At 33.6% G+C, this 23,570-nt stretch overlaps 1 protein-coding gene across 1 annotated transcript in view; it reads left to right on the top strand.

The window, feature by feature from the left end:
• The window catches only part of Atr (ATR checkpoint kinase), a 103,881-nt gene that overhangs the window by 58,080 nt on the left and 22,231 nt on the right, over positions 1-23,570 (top strand). Inside the window, exons 29-38 of the mRNA XM_026385019.2 lie at positions 313-477; positions 1,909-2,000; positions 5,345-5,436; positions 5,776-5,953; positions 8,361-8,540; positions 8,971-9,130; positions 12,130-12,309; positions 17,023-17,165; positions 22,512-22,609; positions 23,062-23,294. Coding sequence (XP_026240804.2) covers positions 313-477; positions 1,909-2,000; positions 5,345-5,436; positions 5,776-5,953; positions 8,361-8,540; positions 8,971-9,130; positions 12,130-12,309; positions 17,023-17,165; positions 22,512-22,609; positions 23,062-23,294 — 1,521 coding nt within the window. The remainder of the gene's footprint in view (positions 1-312; positions 478-1,908; positions 2,001-5,344; positions 5,437-5,775; positions 5,954-8,360; positions 8,541-8,970; positions 9,131-12,129; positions 12,310-17,022; positions 17,166-22,511; positions 22,610-23,061; positions 23,295-23,570) is intronic.

The following is a 23,570-nucleotide window of genomic DNA, read 5'->3' as shown; positions in this document are numbered from 1 at the left end:
AATTCTTAAAAAAATTTGAAATGTATTCAAATGAACTGTACTCAACAGAATCTGTTATCAGTTGGTTTCAAGAGAGTTTCAGAATCTTGAAGTTCCTTGCATCCCTCATGATCAATAATAGATACTAATGTAGATTTGTATTTAAGTGAAATAAGAGGTAACAGAATGCTTGGAAAAGTTTGTAATTTTACTGTGAATCTGCCTTCAAATACTGTTACTTTGAGGGAAAATTTCTCTTATGTTATTTACATATTGTATGGGTGGTTTTGTAGTTGTTTTTTTCCTTATTTGATTACTTTTTGTTGAACAAAGAAACTGTATGCTGCTATGCATGAACCAGATGGAGTGGCTGGAGTAAGCGCAATTCGAAAGGCAGAACCATCTCTAAAAGAACAGATCCTTGAACATGAAAGCATTGGCTTGCTGAGGGATGCCACTGCTTGTTATGACAGGGCTATTCAGCTAGAACCAGACCAGGTAAGGTATAATTAAAAGGCAGATAATGAAAAGTGCCCTGATTAGGAACTTTAAGAACCTTAAGTTTCAGTATTGTCTCTTCCAGTGTCATTGTGTGTCTGGAAAATATTTTACCCTCTGAGCTTGAGTTTCCTGACAGATAAAATTAGAGACTTGACTTGTGCTAAATGATTTAAAAAATCCTTTCCAATCCTTTCTATGATCTGAGAATACCCAAATGGATGAGATTTATTGTGGACTGTATTCATATAAAATATGCATTTAATAACTAAAATTTATATCATTTTCATTTTTTATTAAAAGTGTGAGCCATGCTCATAATAGTGATTTTCTACACTATTATTATTTTACACTATTAATAATAGTGATTTTCTACAACCTGAGAAACATTTTCCTATTACACACACAAACACACACTCTAACTCTCTCCCCCTTCCTCTTTGCCTCCCCCACTCCCTCTTCTTTCTCATCCCTCCCCTCCCCCCTCCCCCAACACACACTTAACAACCCACCTGCAAATCTCTGAAAGAGTCCATTAGAATAACTGAGCTAAAGAGGGGTAGGTTATTTACTGGGGCAGTAAAGACTGTTAGAATTATTAATTTATAATCTTGCCTTAGAGTCTCATCTTAGAGTTTTGCTTTTTGGCATATATAGCATTTATTTGCACAGAAGTTCAATGTATGAGGCTTTTATTTTTCACAATTTTGTTTTTAATTTTTAAAACTATATGTAATTCAGCTTAACATTGTAGTTATGAAAGTCCAAAAATCTATGTTAATAATATTATAACTTTAAAAAAAATTTTTTAGTTGTAGTTAGACATAATACTTTTATTTATTTATTGTTATGTGGTGCTGAAGATTGAACCCAGCACCTTGCACATGCTAGGCAAGCACTCTACTGCTGAGCCACAACTCCAGCCCCTAATAACATCATAACTTTAGAGTTTTAATTTTCATTGAAGAATTATGACATATCTTTAAACAAAAAGTTAAGATATTGGATACTCTTACACTCATTACTTCTATGTTTAACCTGAACTAAAATATTAGAACAAATGTGGAAAAATATAATAAATCCAATATTAGATTTATTTTTATTGTTGTCTACATTTTCTTCTGTTACTTTATTTTATTTTTATTTATTTATTTTGTGGTGCTGGGGATTGAACCCAGGGCCTTGTGCATGCAAGGCAACCACTCTACCAACTGAGCTGTATCCCCAGCCCTTCTGTTACTTCAAATATGTAAGGACTTTGATAGTAGGTCCTGCCAGATAGGCAAGCAAGTTAAACTAAAAAACATGGTTGAACTAAAAAACATGACATTGTGAGATAAATAGTATTTTAATGATATCATTTTAATTATTCTTGGTCTCCAAAATAATATTTGAAGTAATAATTACCATCTTTTATTTTTACATTTCTAGATCATTCATTATCATGGTGTCGTGAAGTCCATGTTAGGTCTTGGTCAGCTTTCTACTGTAATCACTCAGGTGAATGGAGTGCATGCTAACAGGTAATATTTTCTAAAGAATGGTTTTCTTTTGTTATTCTCTCTGAGTAGGGATTTAATTTTCAAATGGGGCAGCTTAATGTTTATTGAATAATGAAGTGTTTTTATATATGTTTTTATGGTGTTAGAAATTAGCACAGAAATTTTTTTCTACCTTTTTTTTTTTTTTTAGAGAGAGAGAAAGAGAATTTTTTTTTTTTAATGTTGGTTGTTCAAAACATTACATAGTTCTTGATATATCATATTTCACATTTTGATTCAAGCGGGTTATGAACTCCCATTTTACCCCGTATACAGCTTGCAGAATCACATCAGTTACACTTCATTGCTTTACATATTGATAAACTCATGTCTGTTGTATTCTGCTGCCTTTCCTATCCTCTACTATCCCCCCTCCCCTCCCCTCCCCTCCCCTCTTCTCTCTTTACCCCCACTACTGTAATTCATTCCTCCCCCTTGTACTGTTTTTCCCTTTCCCCTCACTTCCTCTTGTATGTAATTTTGTATAACCCTGAGGGTCTCCTTCCATTTCCATGCAATTTTTTTCTACCTTTTTTTTTTTTTTTTTTAGAGAGAGAAAGAGAATTTTTTTTTAGTTTTTGGCAGACACAATATCTTTGTATGTGGTGCTGAGGATTGAACCCGGGCCGTATGCATGCCAGGCGAGCGTGCTACCACTTAGCCACATCCCCATCCCTCAGCTTTGTTCTTGATAGCTGAAAACCTTATTTCTTAATTTACTAACCAGTCCCCAGCTAACTGTTGGGCAGTGATATCTGGTCAATGGTAAATGGGATCTCAGTTCATCAAAGAACACATAGGCCAGGGTTTTTAGTTAGACCAATTTGTAGGAAGTCTCTTTTAAATATAGGTTTTTTTATGTTCTAAGACTGTGATTCATAAAAACTACCACCCTACAATGGCAAGAGCAGAGAGGCTAACTGTTGGTCAGAAGGTATCACAGTTGTGGAATTCATGAAGTAATGAGGCAAACTTTTCAGAAGTATGGGAAAAGTGGCTATATGTTATAGATAGGTTTTATTGATCTTATGAATGAAGTGATTTTAGGAGTATTTGGGAAAGTCATGGCTCAGATTGGGGTGCTTTTTTTTTGGTACCAGGGATTGAACCAAGAGGTATTTCATCACTGAGCCACATTGCCAGTCCATTTTATTTGTTTGTTTGTTTGTTTGTTTTTTGAGAGAGAGAGAGAGAATTTTAATATTTATTTTTGTGTTTTCGGCGGACACAACATCTTTGTTTTGTATGTGGTGCTGAGGATCGAACCTGGGCTGCATGCATGCCAGGAGAGCGCGCTACCACTTGAGCCACATCCCCAGCCCATGTTTGTTTGTTTTGAGACAGTGTCTCACTAAGTTGCTTAAGCACTTGCTAAGTTGCTGAGGCTGGTTTTGAACTTCATATCCTCCTGCCTCAGCCTCCCAAGCTGCAGAGATTATAGGTGTACACCACCACACCTGGCTAAGTAGGTTGCTTCTTTATGACACACTACACGATTAGACTCCCCATGTCTTCTTTTTAGGTCTGAGACACATCCCCAATTTGGGGTTGTAAAAAAGCATAGACCAATAAAGTGATAATTATGTTATAGTAAAGCAAATGGTCTTTGAGGGAACATGTTTTCCTTGAGGAGAATTTCTGTTTCTCATTTAAATAAATATTTCTTCAAAACTATCAACTGTGCTTGATGTACATATAATTCTTTTTAAGATACTTGTCTGTGTGGATGAATTTTTGAAAAAATATTTATTTTTTAGTTTTAGGTGGACACAGTATCTTTATTTTACATTTATGTGGTGCTGAGGATGGAACCCGGTGCCTCGTGCATACTAGGCGAGCGCTCTACCACTGAGCCAAAACCCCAGCCCAGTGTGGAAAAATTTTAACAGCATAATCCTCATTGCCATTTGGTACTTTCAGAATAAGGTTTAATATGACACCTCCTGTCTCAATAGCAAATACTCATAATACTACTCAGATTTTTATTCTGAAAGTTTGATGTTTTGGTGTCTAATAGTAAGCCATTCTAAATTGTTTTTGGTGGTGTTCATGTTTACAAATTAGAGCATGCTCAATACTTTAGGTAGCTATTTTTAGATTTTTTTAAAAAATAAAAAATGTTGGGCTGGGGATGTGGCTCAAGCGGTAGCGCACTCACCTGGCTCGCTCTCTCTCGCTCTCTCTCTCTCTCTCTCTCTCTCTCTCTCTTAAAAAAAAATTAAAAAAAAAATAAAAATGTTTAGGCTATTTGTTACGTTCTGGTTTTACTACAGAAAGAGCAAAGAAGACTTTTAAGAATAATGTTCCAGTTTTTCTTGAGTCTTAACATTTTTTTAAAATGTGGACATATATATGCTATATGCAGTATTATTAGATAATTAAATAGGAAAATGGCTTAGCACAGGATCTAGTGTATAGCAGATATTTTAAATGGTGTGATTCATAGAGAAGAAACATTGAGGAAAGTCTAGCTGCTTCTATGGGGTTATAATTCAAAATAGTATTGTTTATCCTAGTGTTACCTAAGTAGAATCCTACAGAAAAAAGCCTAACAGCTAGGTGTTGTGGCACATACCTGTAGACTCAGCTACTTTGAAGGCTGAGGAAAGAGGATCACTTGTTCCTAGTTTACGATCAGTCTGGACAACATGAGACCCCAACTCTTAAAAATAAATAAATATATAAATAACATACTTTATATATTACATATTACTGAACTATATAATATAAATTATGTAATAGATAGTATATATACTAAATATATATGTGTGTATATATGTATCTCAATGATTTTGCAAACCCAAATTTTAAAGTAACTAAAAATAGTTTAACACTAGCTATATGTTGTTGGCAACTAATTTTATATGCTTTGTTAGGCCTTTGACACATCACTTGTAACTTTCTTCTACCCTTGGTATATATTTTTTTGTATTAAATTGGATTAAAAATTCTAAGGGACCCAAATTTACCTCTGAATTCATGTACATTCAATTGGTTGTATTTCATTCATGCTTTTTGTTCAGATTAAGCATACAGATAGTTTTACAATGAGCTGTGTTATTATCCAGGGATTAACTCTGTTCTAATATATGACACAGTTTTATTTTTCAAGTATTTTCTATCAGATGTAGTTTAATGAAAGGTAAATGTTTTTGAAGAATGGAAAAATAACAATTTTGGAGGGTTGTTTCTACATAAAGATAATCATTTTGTAAGTAAGTACAAAATACAAAACAAATGCATCAAATAGAGGAATAAGTATAATAAATAGAATATCTAAAACATTGAAAAAATAAAATTCAGTTGATATGAATTTCTTTTAATAGGTCTGAATGGACAGATGAATTAAATACATACAGAGTGGAAGCAGCTTGGAAATTATCACAGTGGGATTTGGTGGAAAACTATTTAGCAGCAGGTAAAATTACTTGTAACTAACTTTCTTAGACCCTTGGTAATGAGTATCCTATGCAGCTCTCCAAATGTTCCTGACCCACACACCTCCAGCCCTATATTTTTGTATTAAATTGAATTAAAAAGTATAATCACTTTTAATTGGCCATAAATATTCAAGCCTCAGTAGTTTAGCAACATTTATAATTAACCCCTGAGCCTGTCTTATGATTACCTGTTTAGCTGTTCAAAATAGAATGAAATTATTTGTTCAGTATTTCTGCTGATTATTTCATCAAATGAAATAAAAGCTGACTCTTAGACCCATCTATAATAGCATTTCTTGATTCTTCATTTGTTTCAGATAGGAAATCTACAACATGGAGTGTCAGACTGGGACAGCTACTATTGTCAGCCAAAAAAAGAGATGTCACAGCTTTTTATGACACATTGAAACTAGTGAGAGCAGAACAAATTGTGCCTCTTTCAGCTGCAAGTTTTGAAAGAGGCTCTTACCAACGAGGATATGAATATATTGTGAGGTATTTGAGGGTATTTGGGTTTTTTGGGGGAGAGGGGGAAGGCCCACAGTACCAGGGATCAAACCCAGGACTGCACATGTGTTAGGGAAGCACTCTATCATCAAGCTGTATCTCCAACCTTTTATTTTATTTTGCAACAGTGTCTCACGGAGTTTTCTAGGCTGCAATCCTCCAGCGTCAGCCTCCCGTGTGTCTGGGATTATTAGGTGTGCACCACCATTCTTGTCTTAGGGTTCCCATTTTTAGATTCCTAGTCTGTAAATGTCACTTGACAGGATTGAATTTTTTTTTTTTGAAACCAGGGATTGGACTCAGGGGTATTCAACCACTGAGCTGCATCCCCAGCCCTATTTTATATTTTATTTGTCTCATTGAGTTGCGTAGTGCTTTGCTTTTGCTGAGGCTGGCTCTGAACTCTTCATCTTCCTGTGCCTCAGCCTTCCGAGCTGCTGGGATTATGGAAAATTTCTTATGAGTAAATTACTCTGATAATAAGTTTGGTATACTGGTAAGCTACATAAAGTAGCTTTTTAAACTTTCACCTATAGTTGCTTTTTTTTTTTTAAATATTCTAACATACATCCTTTTTAATTGAAAAGGCAGTTATGGGGCTGATAAAACAAAAACAGCTAGGTGTGGGTGGTGCATACCTGCAATCCCAGCAATTTAGGTGGTTGAAACAGGAGGATCACAATTTCAGGGCCAGCCTCAGTAACTTAGTCAGGCCCTAAGCAGCTTAGAAAGACCCTGTCTCCAAAAAAATAAAAATAAAAAGGGCTGGGGATGTGTTTCAGTGGCTAAGCACCCTGGGGTTCAATCCCTGATACCAAAAAACAAAAAGCAAAAACATATTTATCTTTCTGTAATATCTTAATTTATATCCTATATAAGTAACCCAGTTAATTGAGACATCTGTTGTTCCTGCCACTTGGTACTCATTGGTTCCCTTTCTCATTTAGAAATGTATTTGATGCTTCCCCCTGAAAAAACACACATTAGGCATTACATTTCTAGGAAAGAATGTTTTAGAACTGAGGGAAAAAATGATGGGAAACATTTTAGGTCTATTAAATGAAGAAAAATGAAAAAATAAGTGTTATAATTAAACTGTAATCTAAAAGATAATGAATTTATTTTATTTTTTGGTGTTTTTAAATCTTTTTATTTTAATATTTATTTTTTAGTTGTAGTTGGACACAATACCTTTATATTATTTATTTATTTATTTTTATGTGGTGCTGAGGATCAAACCCAGGGCCTCACACATGGTAGGTGAGCGCTCTACCACTGAACCATAGCCCCAGCCATGTTGTTGTTTTTTGAAGTTAGAAATTGGTCTATTTTTTATCAGCCCCCCTCTGGTAACATCATAATGGAACCAGATATTGAATTGTACCACTGAGTTTAATTTCATTCTATAGCTACTCAACAGTATCCTTATATCTTGAACACTGAGTCATAGATTTTATATAAGGGGAGAAAGCTATTGTGAATGTATCATGGTTTTCATCCCTCTTAGCAAAAAAAAAAAAAAAAAAAAACTACATTCATTACACTTTTTTTTTTACTGACCTCTACTATGCCAGGCCCTCTTTCATTAGCACTAGCAGTATGCAAATGTTTCATGTTGACTTATAATAGATTCATGTTTTCTTTCCATATAGGTGGTAAAGTCTGATTTCATACATTTGAATTTAGTTTTATATACCCTTTAATTCATAATAATTTGGGATTCACAACAAAGCACTTAAATATTTTAAGTAGCATAAATTAGTGTTTATACTCAATTTGTAATGAAAAATAGAAATGATACTATTTATATATGAAGAATTTATTTTTATGAAGAATTTATTTATTTATTTTTAAAGTATTTGTTTAGTTATACATGGGCACAATATATTTATTTTGTTTATTTATTTTTATGAGGTGCTGAGGATTGAACCCAGGGTCTCACACGTGCTAGGCGAGCGCTCTACAGCTGAGCCACTACCCAGCCCCTGGAGAATATATTTAAAGTTGTACCAAAGAAAACTGCACATTTTAATTTCTTCATGACTGATTTAAAGTATGTGCTGTTGGGGCTAGAATTATGGCTCAGCAGTAGAGCGTTCACCTTGCATATGCAAGGCCCTGGGTTCGATCCTCAGCACCACATAAAAATAAATAAATAAAGTTATTTTTAAAATAAATAAAGTGCATGCTTTAGGCCATGTACAATGGTACTAGCCTATAATCTCAGCAACTCAGGAAGATCACAAGTTTGAGGTCATTCTCACCAATTTAGTGAGATGCTGGTCTCCAGTGCCCCTGGGTTCTCTCCTCAATATGGTACATATATTCATATATGCTTTACATACGAGATTTGTAAGACTGAATATGACAACATTTTAACTATCTCTGTCTTCAGGTTGCACATGTTGTGTGAGTTGGAGCATAGCATCAAACCACTTTTTCAACAGTCTTTAGGTGACAGTTCTCAAGAAGATTCCCTAAACTGGGTAGCTCGACTAGAAATGACCCAGAATTCCTACAGAGCCAAGGAGCCCATCCTGGCCCTCCGGAGGGCTTTATTAAGCCTCAACAAAAGGTCTTTCACATTGTTTTTTTTTTTTTTTCCTTTTCAGTTATCTTTAATTTAGTATTATTTTTGGATATTATTTGGGAATATTTTTATTTTCTGAATTCTAGGTTAATCTTTTCAGTGCTTAAGACTACACTGTGTATTTGAAACAAACTTAGAACTTAAGAATCAATTTTATATGCTATTTATCTGTTAATTACTGTTAGGAAATATTTTGGAAAGTTTCCAATGTAAGCCAAGAATAAAGTCTTCATAAGAGAGAAAAACAGAACACTGTAAGAAAATTACAATCAGGGTTTTTCCCTAAACAAATTTATCATTGATCCCTTTGAAATAGTATATTGAGAAGGTTCTGTGTTGGGAAGAGATACTTTAATTAAGTTATTGAATACACTCACAAATGTTCTTTGTCCCATGTTTTATCATATTCCTTTAGACCAGATTACAATGAAATGGTTGGAGAGTGTTGGCTACAGAGCGCTAGAGTAGCTAGAAAGGCCGGTCACCACCAGACTGCCTACAATGCCCTCCTTAATGCAGGGGAATCTCAACTCGCCGAACTGTGTGTGGAAAGGGCAAAGTGGCTGTGGTCTAAGGTAATGGCCAAGGTTATGTCATCAGATATGTGTTCTGTTGGGAATTATGTACTTCCTACAAAAGCTCAACTGTGGAAGATTCCTAATCTAAATTAGAACCACCTTTTTCTGTCATTTCTTATCATTATTTGTTTACAAGAGTCTGGGAATGACGTTTTCTTCTATCCAACAGTCTTCAGATCTTCCCATTTCAAGTCTGAACATTAGTTCTTTCTGTTTTCATCTGTCCTACAATTTTCCTGGGGAGAATAACGAGTTCTTACTTTATTTTTATCTTCTGAATGTACACAGGGTATGTTAATAGACAATCAATAAATATGTGTTAAGTGAACTAACACTGTTCTGTATGGCCCTCCCCATATTACTATCAAAATTCAATTCCATTCTAGCATGTCAGAAAGGGCCTAGTATCAGAACTCATGTCCTTAGAGATCCCCAGGTTAAAGCAGTAGCAATAGGAAAGGAGGTTTTATGCTTGTCACTAGTCTAGAATTGATAGTGTTTTCTGAAATTAATACGTGGCAAATGTAGTTGATACCATTTGACATTGTACCAACTTTGTGGTAGCTGAAAAATGAATGGGGAGGACATGTTTCTTACATTGGTGAGAGAAGTAACAATTCATCCTGGTTCATTGATATCTGATCATTTTATAAGCTTGTGCTAGTTTGTATATTGCTTAAACTCATTATTGTTCAAAATGCAATTCATTCTCTTAATAGTTATATTTCTCTTCCCATGTTTCCTACTTTTCTGAACAAGACACTTACCATTCTCTCATATAAAACAAGTCTCACCTTCATCTTTTTTTAAACTTTTTTTTTGTAGTTGTAGATGGACAGCATACCTTTATTTTATTTGTTTATTTTTATGTGGTGCTGGGGATCAAACCCAGTTCTTCACACATGTAGGACAAACGTTCTGCCACTGAGCTGCAGCCCTAGCCCTCACCCTCACTTTTCACATCCAGTTGAAGAGTAATTCTTTGTTCTTCAACCTTAGGAATATTTGAGTACTCTCCTTCTTATTTGTTTTCACTTCTTTGATCCATGCCCTTAATATTTCCAGCCTTTCATAAAATTAACAACCTTTTTTAGGATCTCACAGTTCCTCCATGTATATTACCGCTGTCTGTGGTCTTTCCAAAGTACACATTGAAATTTATTGCTTCTTCAAAAAGATTAAACTCTTCAAAATATGCTTCATACCTTTAGGATTAAATCTAACAAGTACACAACGCCCTTTCCAATCAAGTACCACCCAACCTTTTAAGCTATGTTTGTCACTCTCTCACAAATGCTTTATGCTTCAGTTAAAATCAGCCTATAGCTGCCTCTCAACTTATAGGTTTATTGGGCTGTATCCTATCATAAGTTGAAAATAAGTGCATTTATACCTAACCTACCTGATATAATAGTTTGGCAGCACAATATTACAGTAGTCGCCCTCTTATCCTTTGCTTTGTTTTCCATGGTTTTATTTACCTGAGGTTTTAATTACTCATACCCAACCTTTGACTGAAAATATTAAATAGAAAATTCTAGAAATGAATAATTCATAAGTTTTAAATAACTGTACTTCAGTATAATTATTCTCCTTTATTGTTATTCTCTTATTAATACTTATTTATGTATTTAAATAACTTTTAGCACTATCTATTGTAATTTTTCTCCATTATTATCAGTTATTATTATTCTCTTATTATATCTTATTTATAAATTAAGCTTTTATCACAGCTATGTGTGAATAGGAAAAGACACAATATATATATAGGTTTTGTACTATCCTCAGCTTCAGGCATGCACTGGGAATTTTAGAACATATTGCCTACAGGTAAGGGGGGCTGCTGTATACTATAGAGTATCAGTTATTTTATCTTCATGATCATGTGCTTATTGGAAGCTGTGGCTCATCACCACTGCCCAACATCATAGTATCATATCCCCAGATTGAGAACAGATTCAAGTTCAAAGTATGGTTTCCACTGAACATGTGTGACATTTACACTGTTGTATGATCAGAAAAATTTAAGTGAAAACCATAAGTCAGGGACTATCTGTATCTTGTTTTTCTCCCAATTAAAATCATTGTTTCTTCTTAGGATGTCCTTCACTAAATCCTCTGCCAGGAAAATTTTCACAGATTATTTAAAATCTAATTCAGATCTCCTCCTCCCCCACATTGATAACCTTTCCTGATTACTTCTGTCCTTTATTTTCATGTATCTTCAGTTAGATTTAGGGAATTCCCCTGTCTTCTCTAATACTCATGTGTAGTCTGATGTTATAGTACTTAATATAATGTTTGATTATTTTACATATATATGTAGTCTGTTTCTTCACTTGAGTATGATTTTTTTTCCTCCAGTACTGGGGATTAAACCCAGGGCCTCCACATACATCTAAGAACTCCCCTCCTCTACCAGGGATTAAACCCAGGGATGCTTAACCATGAAGCCATATCTGCAGCCCTCTTTTATTTATGTATTTATTTTTTATTTTGAGACATAGTCTCACTAAGTTGCTCGAGGCCTTGCTAAGTTGCTGAGGCTTATTATTGACTGAAAATATTAAATAGAAAATTCTAGAAATGAATAATTCATAAATTAAATTTAGGATTGAATTTAGGATTCTCCTCCCTCAGCTTCCTTAGCTGCTGGGATTACAGGAATACTCCCCAGTGTCCTGCTACATCTACCAACTTTTTTAATCTAGTGATTTGAGTTTATTTATGATCATTATTCTAAATCATCTATATATATATATTTTCATTTCCCTCCACTTTAATTATAAAATGAATGAGTAAATGAATGAATATGAATTCTGCATGAAATGAATCAGTGTTCCCTTTTTTAGAATGTTTCTTTAATAAGAGGGAAATGAGCAATAAATATAAAATTACAAATGGATTTATGTCTCAGTATATTTAATGAACCTTAAAGGCAAAAAATAGTAATATGTTCTTAAATTTAAAGGTTTGTTATTGTCTTTTTATTTTAGGGCGATGTTCACCAGGCACTTATTGTTCTTCAAAAGGGTGTTGAATTATGTTTTCCTGAAAGTAAAACCCCAACTGAGAGTAAGAACATGTTAATTCATGGTCGAGCTACATTACTTGTGGGTCGTTTCATGGAAGAAACTGCTAACTTTGAAAGCAATGCAATTATGAAAAAATATAAGGCAAGTATATGTATAATGTAATTTCATTTAGAAACAGTTTTTAAACTGGATAAAATGATTTTTCAGATCCACATACACATGTGTAAAAAATAGGAAACTGACTTTTTAATGAGTATATATATCATTGGTATGTGAAATTATCACAAAATAAATATATTCATGAAACCACCTAGTTTAGAAATTTTCACAAAGTAAATACACTCATGAAACCATCTACCAGGTCAAGAAGTAGGCCTGGCAACACTCCACAACCCCTTCTTTTGACCCCACTCATCATATCTTCACCCACCTTTCCAAAGTTAACTGCATCCTAGCCTGAAAATTTTGAAAATCCAATGTATAACTTCATTACTAGTTATTAATTTTTACAACCCAAGGTTCAATTAAAAAATTGCAATGGAAATTTTAAAATACTTTGAATTAAATGATAATAGAATTATGACATCAAAACCTGTAAGATACTTCTATAAACATGCTTAAAAGGAATTTAAAAATTTACTTGCATGTGTTAAAAGAAGGTAAAGGCTCAAAAATAATGAACTAAATATTTAGGTCAGAGAAATTAGAAAAGGACTAAAAGGGGGGAATTACAAAGAAAACAAAAGAAAGGAAAAAAATAAAGTGAAGGCATACTTTATAAACTTAGGTGGAAAGATTTTGGAAGACCCAGGGTTCAATCCCCAGCACCAAAACAAAACAAAACAAAAGAAGAAAGAAAGAAAAAGCATGAATTTTGACTTTTGAATTGTATAGTTTGTATGTTATATCTCAATAGAGAAGTTATTCTTTTTTAATTACCCAAATGGAATTCTTTATATAAAAATGTATCATTGCTATGGGAATGTAAAAAATCAATACATACCTATTAAGTGACCTAGAAATTCCTAGGTATTTATCCCAGGGAATTAAAATGAAGTTGACAGCAAATTTGATATTGCAAAAGTAAATATTAGAGACATGGGAACAGAAACTTAAAAATCAATCATAGACAGGAAAAAGAGACTGAAAAAAGATAAAAACTAAAAACAAACCTCAGAACCTTAGTACCTTAGTGTATGTAATAAATTTCATGAGATTAAAGTTTTAGAAGTAGAGGGGAGAGAATTAGAGGATAGAAAAAGTAAATAAATGTGAAAATAAATAAAAACAGGGCTGGGATGTGGCTCAGCAGTGGAGCACTTGTCAATGCATGAGGCCCCCAGTTGGATTCCCAGCAGAGCAAAAGCAAAAAACAAACAAGAGGGGGCTAGGGCTGGGTCAGTGGTAGTGCCCTTGTCTGGTATGTGTGAGGCATTGGGTTCGATTTCCAGCACCACGTATTTTTTTTTAATCCTTTTTTTTTTAAGAGAGAGAATTTCAATATTTATTTTTCAATTTTCAGCGGACACAACATCTTTGTTTGTATATGGTGCTGAGGATCGAACCTGGGCCGCACTCATGCCAGGCGAGTGCGCTACGGCTTGAGCCACATCCCCAGCTCCCAGCACCACGTATAAATAAAAAAATTAAGATCTATCAACAACTAAAAAATATTTTAAACAAACAAACAAGAGAACCACAAATAACTGATTTCTGGAATTAATAAAGACCATCACTATTACTATTACAGAGCTTTCTAAAATTATAAAAGAATGTGGACATCACTAACACATTTGAAAATTTCTAAATGATAAATTCTTAGGGGGGACAAAATAGAACTTACCAAATTGACATAGGAGAAATAGAAAATCTCAATAGTTCTCTAACTGCTAAAGTAAATTAAACAACTTACCACAAATGTAACTACAGAATTAATTGTCTTCACTTTTGAATTGTCCCAGATATTTTAAAAGAAATAATAGATTTTTTTTTTTCCCAAAAATTTTTTCATAGAGAATAGGGAAAGATGAAACATTTACCAGGTAGTTTTAGGAATTCAGAATAGTCTTGATACCAGAACCAAACAAAAACATTCCACGGAAAGAAAATTATAATCCACTTAGAGAAATAGATTCAACAGTCCTAAACAAAGTATTAAGTTTATTGTAGGAGTACAGAGTAGGTGATCAGATGAAAGTCAATCAGTGTAATTTACCATATTAACAAAATTAAGGAGATAAGTCATAATCATTTCAGTAGATGCAGAATATATTTGATATTTTATTATTTTTCATAATTTAAAATTCTTAGCAAATTAGGAATAGAACATCATTTATTAAGGTGGAAGGTATTTCCAGAAAGTGTACAACTTCTTACTCTATAGTAAAATGTTAATAGCCTTCATTTTAAGATGGAGAATAATATAAGATGCCTACTATTTCCAATTCTGTTAAACACTTGAGAGTATGGGCAGTGTAATAGTGAAGAAAAGGAAATAAAGAATCAGGGAAAAAATTAAACATTTTTAAATTTGAAATTATATTACTTAGTTGAAAAGATTATTGCTAAATTATTAGAAATATCAAGTGAGTTTAAGAAGTTTGCTTGATATAATGGTATATAAAAAATTCAGGGTTTTTTTGTCAGCAAGAAAATAATTTAAAACGTACCATTTGTAAGTATCTTGTGTTTGAACAGCTGGAAATCTTATGTGAGAAAAACATAATCGTTCTACTTTAAGTTACTTCAAAGCAGTTTATATTCCTAAACTGAAAAACTAAAATTATAAATGTCTAGATTAAGAAAATAGAATGAAATATTTAAAACCTTAGGTTAGACAAATGTTTCTTTGATCACAAAAAAATTAGCCTTAAAAGAAAAACTAGTAAATTGGATTGCCATCAAAGTTAAAACCTACTACAAAAGGCATAATCTAGAAAATGAAAACATAAACAATAGACTGCAAGGAAATAATGTATTTCCTGTAAGGACAGAGGACTTATATCTAAATTATAAAGAACCTGAAATTTAATAAGACAAACAACTAAATTTAATGATCTAACCAAGTCTTGAATAAACACTTTCTAAACAGTATATACAGATAACTAAAATGTACATAAAAACAGATTTAATCAGGAAGATGCAAATTAAAGCGACAATGAGATAACCAGTTCACCACATCAGAATGGCTAAAGTTGAAAAGTCTAGCAGTACTTATTATTCCAATAACTGGACCTCTCATCATTGCTGGTGGGAATATGAAAAGATAATATAAACCTGCCACATGACCTAGCCAATCCATTATTAGGTGTTTACCCAAGAGAAATAGTTATATGTCCATCAAAAGATTTATCAGAACTTGACTTTTGGGAAAGAAATAGCCACTGTCACCTGGAGCCCAACTGGGAGTAAACCATATGGTATAAAAACCTTAATCTCACCATCCTCCTGTTCCAACTTTCCATTGTCTGAACCTCACAGGATGCTTGAGGCCACCCAGACCCATTGATGTAAGTCATCAGTGTCAATCTTGTTGGGCCCTGAGCAGGGTGGAAAAGGCTCAAGGGTGGCAAGTATAACTGTAGATTATTGTCAAACTGAGAATAACCTGCATACATATCAAGACTTATTGAAGGTAGAGTAATTAAAATGGTAGTATATTCATATGAGGTTAGACACATAAAACCCAGTAGAACAGAAGAGAGAGTACAGACAGCTTCTAGATTGTATTGTAGGATGGTAAAGGATAGTCTTCAGTAAATCGGAGTTATATCATTTGGATATCTTACAGGGGGGAAAAAAAAAGGCAAACAATTCCTTTATACCATAAACAAAAACTAACTTCAAATGCTGGGCCTTGTGTATGCTAGGCAAGGACTCTACCACTGAGCTACCCAGGCCTATAGACCTCTAAATAGACCAAAACCATAACAATAAATTAAACAATAATTTCTGTTCATCAGAAAATACCGTTTTATTTTATTTTTTTATTTTTTCAATTTTTTAATTTAATTTGTGGTACTTTCATTTAATTTAGTATTAATTACGTTATTAACACGTATTTATGGTGCAGATTAGTAGGTTTCACTGTGACATTTCCATACATATATACATTGTCCTTTTTTGGGGTACTTAGCAGGGATTGTACCCAGGGGCACTTGACCATTGCTACCCCAGTCCTAGTTTACTTTTTTCAATTTTGAAATAGGGTCTTGCTAGGTTGCTGAGTCTGGCCTTAAAATTGTGATACTCTTGCCTCAGTCTCTAAGTTGCTAGAATTACAGGCGAGTTCCACCATTCTCAGTGATATTTCATGCCTTGTTTATATCCACCCTCTGTTACTTCCCTTTCTTCCCCTCTCTTCTCTCTTCTGCTCTCCACAATTTTCTTCCCTTTCCCTAATAATCTCTCTCTTACTTCCAAGTAATTTTTATTTTTGTTTCCTCTCATAAGAGAAAACATGCAATATTTGTCTTTCTGTGTCTGGCTTAAGAAAACACCATTTTAAATTAGGGGCAAGCCACAGGTTAGAAGATATTTATAACATTTATAAATGATAAGGGGTTCATATCCAGAATATAATAAAACCCAGCATGTCCTCATGGGACATGTAAAAGAATATTTATAATGTCATTTTTTCTAGGTTTTTTAGTGAAAGTAACCCTAAGATCAGTTATAGAATAGATAAATTAACATAATTTATAATGGAATATTATATAGCTAGTTGAAGTTACAGGTAACAATTTCATGTAGGTGTGGGCCTCATACCAAGTGTGACTAGAATCTTTAAACCTATTCACACTTACTTCCCAGCAGTGTGACGTTTTCTTAGGTATCTTTTGTTCTCTTTTATAGGATGTCACCTTGTTCCTCCCGGAGTGGGAGGATGGACATTTCTACCTTGCCAAGTATTATGACAAATTGATGCCCATGGTAACAGACAACAAAATGGAAAAGCAAGGTGATCTTATCCGGTATATAGTCCTTCATTTTGGAAGGTAAGTGTAAGAACTGCATATTTGCCTATATATGTCAGAATAATTATTAACACATATCTTAGCATATTCAGAATGTTTTCTGCTTTACCATTGATTCAGTCTATAACCTTTGGTGAGGTTTAAATTTTTTCCTTATACTTTTTTATTATTATTACTTTTTCTTTTTTTGGTACTAGGAATTGAACCCCCGAGCGCTTAATCATTGAGCCAGTCCCTCACCCATTTTTTATTTAAAAAATTTTTTTTAGTTGTAGATGGACACAATACCTTTATTTTATTTATTTCTATTCTTATGTGATGCCGAGGATCTAACCCAGTGCCTCACACATGCTAGGCAAGTGCTCTACCACTGAGCCACAACCCCAGCCCCTATATTTTTTTTATTTTGAGACAGAGGTCTTGCTGAGTTGCTTAGGGCCTTGCTAACTTGCTAAAGCTGGTTTTGAACTTGTTATCTTCCTGCCTCTGCCTCCCAAACTGCAGGGAGCTGTGCCCAGCTCCTTATACTTTTAAAAACTTTCTTAGTGGAAAAATTAATACATGCATACATTTTTTTTTTTAATTTCAGCCAGGCTTGGTGGTATACACCTGTAATATCAGTGACTAAGGAGGGATCACAAGTTCCAGGCCAGCCTTGGCAATTTAGCAAAACCCCATCTCAAAAAAAAAAAAAAAATTTAAAGGCTTTGTTCAGTGCCAGAGCTCCTCTGGATTCAATTCCCAGTACCAGAAAAGTAAAGCAGAGAAGAGGGAAGGGGAGGATAGATAATGCAAGAGTGTTCAGAGGTGAATTGATTAGATTATGCGAGTTGTGACCTAATCAGTGGATTAATCCTTCTGGAAGATTAATAATTTTAATGGATTACTGAGTGATCACAGTTGGAGTATGGCTGGAGGAAGTCAGTCATTACGGGCATGCCCTTGGGGAATATTTCATCTATGGCTTCTTGCACATATATAAAATCCAAAGCCTAATTTTATTAATTAATCATTATTCATACATTATTAAAAATAAATTACTAACACCTTATTAATTTATTTGTTAAGTATCAGTGTTTGCCCTTAAGGAGCTTCAGTTTATTTAGGTAGAGAAACCATAAAAGTATATAAAACATTTAAATAATTGTACATAATAGAATATGTGAGTAGATACCAAAGTCAGTCATACAAATAACAAATATTTTTCTGATATTAGCCAAGATAACAGAAGTAGAAGTCCAGAAATCATGGGTTTTGGGCAATCTTGAGTTTAAAACTTATGATTTCAGAAGTACTCTCTTCACAGCCAGGCATGATGATGGCACATGCTTGTAAACCCAGCAACTCAGAAGGCTGAGGCAGAAGGATTACAATTTCAAGGCCAGCCACAGCGACTTAGCAAGACCATTATCAGCTTAGAAAAAAGATATAATGTAAAAATGTAAAAAATAAAAGGACTGAGAATGTAGCTCAGTGGTAAAGCACCCTTGGGTTTAATCCGTGGTACCCCCACCTCCCCCTAAAAAGTGTATCTCTGTGTGTCAGTTAAAATGTTGTAAAAGAAAAGAAAAAGAAAATATATATATATGCATATATATTAGGAGAGCGAGACTTAGTCAAGACTGCAGAGGTCTGGTAGATGTCATAACGAAGGTGTAATAGCAAACCAAATTTGACAGCACATTAAGAAGATTCAGATTCACCATGATAAGTACAATTTATGCCAAGAGTGAAAGGTCAGATCAAGAAAAGTAGATCTGCATATATGATATATCACATTAATAGAATGAAGGACAAAAAGCATATGATCTTCTGAACAGAGACAGAAAAAGCGTTTGACACATTTCAATTTCCTTTCGTGATAAAATCTCTCAAATGATTAGGGATAGAAGGAAGGTGCCCCCATATAAAAAGACCACCTATGACAAACCCACAGCAAAGTTCAAACTAAATGGTGAAACGTTTAAAGCTGCCATGTGTGGTGGTGCATGCTTACAATCCCAGTAACTCCAAAGGATGAGACAGGAGGATTTCATGTTCCAGGACAGTCTGAGCAACTTAGCAAGACCTTTTCTCAAAATTAAAAATCAAAAGGTCTGGGGATGTAACTTAATGGCAGAACATCCCTGGGTTCAATCACTATTTAAAAAAAAAAAAGTTCAAAGATTTTCCTCTAAGATGAAGAACAAGACAAGGATGTAGAGTAATTACGCAAGAAAAAGAAATAAAAGAAACTTACATTGGAAATGAAAAGTTAAATTGTCCCTGTTTAGAGAACATTATTGTATGCATTGAAAATTCTAAAGGGCCAACAAAAAGCTGTTAGTTTGAATGAATAAATGAATTTAGTTAAATTGTAGAATATAAAATCAGTATACAAAAATCACTAGTATTTTTATATACTATCTGAAAAAGAAACCAAGAAAGAAATTTTACTTACAATACCTACCAAAAAAGTAAAATACTTAGGAATAAAAAGACATACACTGAAAGTTATACAATATTGATGAAAGAAATTGAAGATGACCCAAATAAATCACAGAATATCCTGTGTTCACACATTGTTAAATGTTGCTAAAATGTCCATACTACCAAAGTGATTTGCAGTCTATCAAAATTCCAATGGCCTTTTCTGTGGAGATAGAAAAAAATCCTAAAATTCATGTGGAACTAAAGAACACAGAAAATCCCAAATAGCCAGAACAGTTTTGAGCAAGAAGAACAAAGATGGAGGCATCAAACAACTCAACTTCAAAATATACTATAAAATTACAGTAATTAATACTACATAGTACTGTAATAAAAATAGTCATACATAACAATGGAACAGAATAAAGAGCCCAGAAAGAAATCCACACATTTATGGTCAGTTGATTTTCTACAAAGATGCCATAAATGTTGGGACAGCTGGATACCTGGTATCTACATCTAGAAAAATGAACTTGGACCCTTATCTCACACCATTAAAAAATCACCTCAAAATGGATTAAAGACTTAAATATAAGTAAGACATAAAACTATAAAATTATGAAAAGAAAAAGCAGGGGAAAAGCTCCATGAAGCTGGTCTAGGCAGTTAATTTTGGGTTATGACCCTTTTCTTGCACAGGCAACAAAAGCAAATATAGACAAATGGAATTACATCAAACTAAAAACCTTCTGCACAACCAATGGAATAATCAACAGAGTGAAGAGGCAAACTGTGGAATGGGTGGAAAGAATTGCAGACCATACATCTAAAAAGGAGTTAATAGCCAAACTATGTAAGGAACTCATAACCCTCAGTATTAAGAAAACAACTGAATTTTAAAATGGGCATAGGATCTGAATAGACATTGCTTAAAAGAACACATAAAATGGCCAACAGAGGTATATACAAAATACTGATATCATTCAACATCAGAAGTGCAAATTTGTTACGATGGCTCTTTTGTTTTTTTGGTATCAGTAATTGAATTCAGGGGGACTTAACCACTGAGCCACATCCACAGCCCTTTTATATTTTATTTTGAGACAGAGTCTCACTAAACTGTTCAGAGATTTGCTAAATTGCTGAGGCTGGCTTTGAACTCATGATCCTCCTGCCTCAGCCTCCCAAGATGCTGGGATTAATAGGTATATGCCACCACACCCAGGTACAATGGCTTTCATTGAGATGTTTGTCAATTTAAATAAATAAAAATGTTTTATAAAAAACATCACAATGGCCAGGCTTGGTGGATTACACCTATAATCCCAGCGACTCAGAAGGCTGAGGCAGAGAGATCACAAGTTTGAGGCCAGCTCCAGCAACTTGGTGAGGTCCTAAGCAATTTAGTGAAACCCAGTCTCAGAATAAAAATTACAAAGGGATGGGTTTGGCTTAGTGGTTAATCACCATTGGGTTCAATCCTGGTACCACAAACCCCGCCTCTACCCCCCAAAAAAACCTCTAGTGTGTACCTTAAAAAAAAAAAAAAAAAAAAAAAACTGCCAGCTTTCTTAATTGGTAGTAAAATATCAAGAGAGGAAAATCCCCTCATTCTCATATTGCAATACAAAAGCACATATACTTCTGTGTCATAAAACTGTCCCTGCCCAATTCTCAAAAAAAATTGTACACCCTGTTCGTAGTCGCATTATTCAGAGAAGCTAAAAGATGGAAGAAACTTAACATCCCATGAAAAGACAAACAGATAAGCAAAATGTGGTGTGTCCATACAATGAAATAGTATTTAAAAAGGAGGAAATTCTGACACATGGTACAACGTGGGTGAACCTTCAGGACATAAATATGCTAAATGAAATAAACCATTCACAGAAGGACAAATAGTATATGATTCCTCTTAAATGAGGAGCCCTAGAGTACTCAAATTCACAGATCGAAAGCAGAATAATGATTGTCAGAGGCTGAGGGGAGGGAGTATTTGATAGGTATCTAGTTTTAGTTGGGGAAGATGAAGAATTTCTAAAGATGCATGATGGTGATAGTTACACAACAATGTGAATGTACAACTGAACTATATGCTTAAAAATGACAAACTTAATGACAAACTTAATGTTATGTATATTTTGCCATAATAAAATACTTTTGGATAAAATATACTGATGTCTAGGTCTCAAAAATTATTTTCATTAAAGAGAGAATGTTACTAATTTTTCACAGATTTAACAAGAAACAGGATTGAGTGGTTTGTTTATGGAATCATGAGGAAACTAGACTAGATGAAAATTGTATACTGGTAAATAGGAGACTAAGACTGAAAAATTACAAAGATAAAGAACTGGACACTTGAATCCCAGAAGAGTAATTCAAATAGTCTTCATAGATAGATTGTCAGTTCCTGTTTTTGAACAGAGGAGCATGATAAAACCAAAATTTCAATCCAGAATGCATTGAAGGGAAGAAATGTAGAATTGGGGTGAATGAATCATTGTAATCAAATAGAATGATTTTGCTTGACTTAGGCTTATGGCCATGGAATGCAAATGAAGGGACCCATCCTAAGGACAATTTGAAAGAAGTATTGAAGGGACTTTGATTAGATTAAAACCTGTATAATTTTTGGTGCAGGCAATACAGAGCTAAGTGAGGAATGTAGTAGAAAAAAAAGAAGGCAGGAGTCAAAAATAACCCCTACTAGGAAGAAATATTAATACCATAATTTTGTGAGAAAGCTATGTGTAGCTGAAATGATTGGTTTAAGTCTTTACCTTTTTTTTTCTGCCCAAGGAATTCATTTCTTTTTCTTTTTTATTGATGCATTATAATTGTATATAACAATAGGATTTGTTGTTGCATATTCATATATGCTGTCTTTACATTTTAATTCATGTAACATAAGAAAGAGCACTATGTTAATAACATTTCTTGTCTATATAATTGTAGATCTTTACAGTATGGAAATCAATTCATATATCAGTCAATGCCACGAATGTTGTCACTATGGCTTGATTTTGGTGCTAAGGCATACGAATGGGAAAAAGGTACATGTCTTAATGTAAATATTTTAAGGGATTAGAAAGACATAACTTTGTTTTAAAAGTCAGCTTTGACTTGACAGTCTAATTTACCAAAAACTAAGAATTATTTTGGTAATTAATATATAAGTTTGAGCAGGAAACTGAAAAAGAAAGGGAAAGATTAAAGTAATTGAATTGCAATGAAATTCTGATCATTTCTTGATGAACACATTGAAAGATGTTAGTTTAAAGAAAACAATTTACTTAACCCTAAAAGTTACAATGAACAGTGAAAATTAATGGCTCTTGGCCCTGAATGTTTTTCCTACTTGGATAGAGACAACTCTCTTCACAATTTGACAGGTGCTTTGGCTTTGGGCATGGGAATGATATATTTTAAAGCTATTATTAAAACAATAGCTTGAGAAATGGACTGATAGTCTTTTCTTCTTTATGTCTTTCAAACTTTCTTCTAGCTGGCCGTTCTGATCGTGTGCAAATGAGAAATGACTTGGCTAAAATAAATAAAGTTATCACGGAACACACAAACCAGTTAGCTCCATATCAATTTTTGACTGCTTTTTCACAATTAATCTCTCGAATCTGTCATTCTTATGATGAAGTTTTTGTTGTCTTGATGGAAATAATAGCCAAAGTGTTTCTGGCCTATCCTCAGCAAGCAATGTGGATGATGACAGCTGTATCAAAGGTATATATTAATCACTATAGTATCTTTCACTATTTTATATTGCATTGGTTATTTAATACCATGTAGAACAAATATTAGATGAGTAATTTTTGGTTACTTTTTAAAAAGAGAAATTATAGCAAAATACCTTATTTTAATATTTGAAGATATTTACTATATGTAATGAAGTAACTAATATGCTTAAGAGCTAAGAATTAAGTTTTCTTTATGAAGTCTAATAAACTGTTCAGTAAACAGTTTCTTCCCAAGTGTTTTAATCTAAACTACAAAGACTAT

This window comes from Urocitellus parryii, chromosome 2, assembly GCF_045843805.1.
Source record: "Urocitellus parryii isolate mUroPar1 chromosome 2, mUroPar1.hap1, whole genome shotgun sequence".
In the NCBI taxonomy this organism is placed as follows: Eukaryota; Metazoa; Chordata; class Mammalia; order Rodentia; family Sciuridae; genus Urocitellus; species Urocitellus parryii.
Note: the sequence above shows the minus strand (reverse complement) of the source record. Positions and strands in the feature narration are given on the sequence as shown.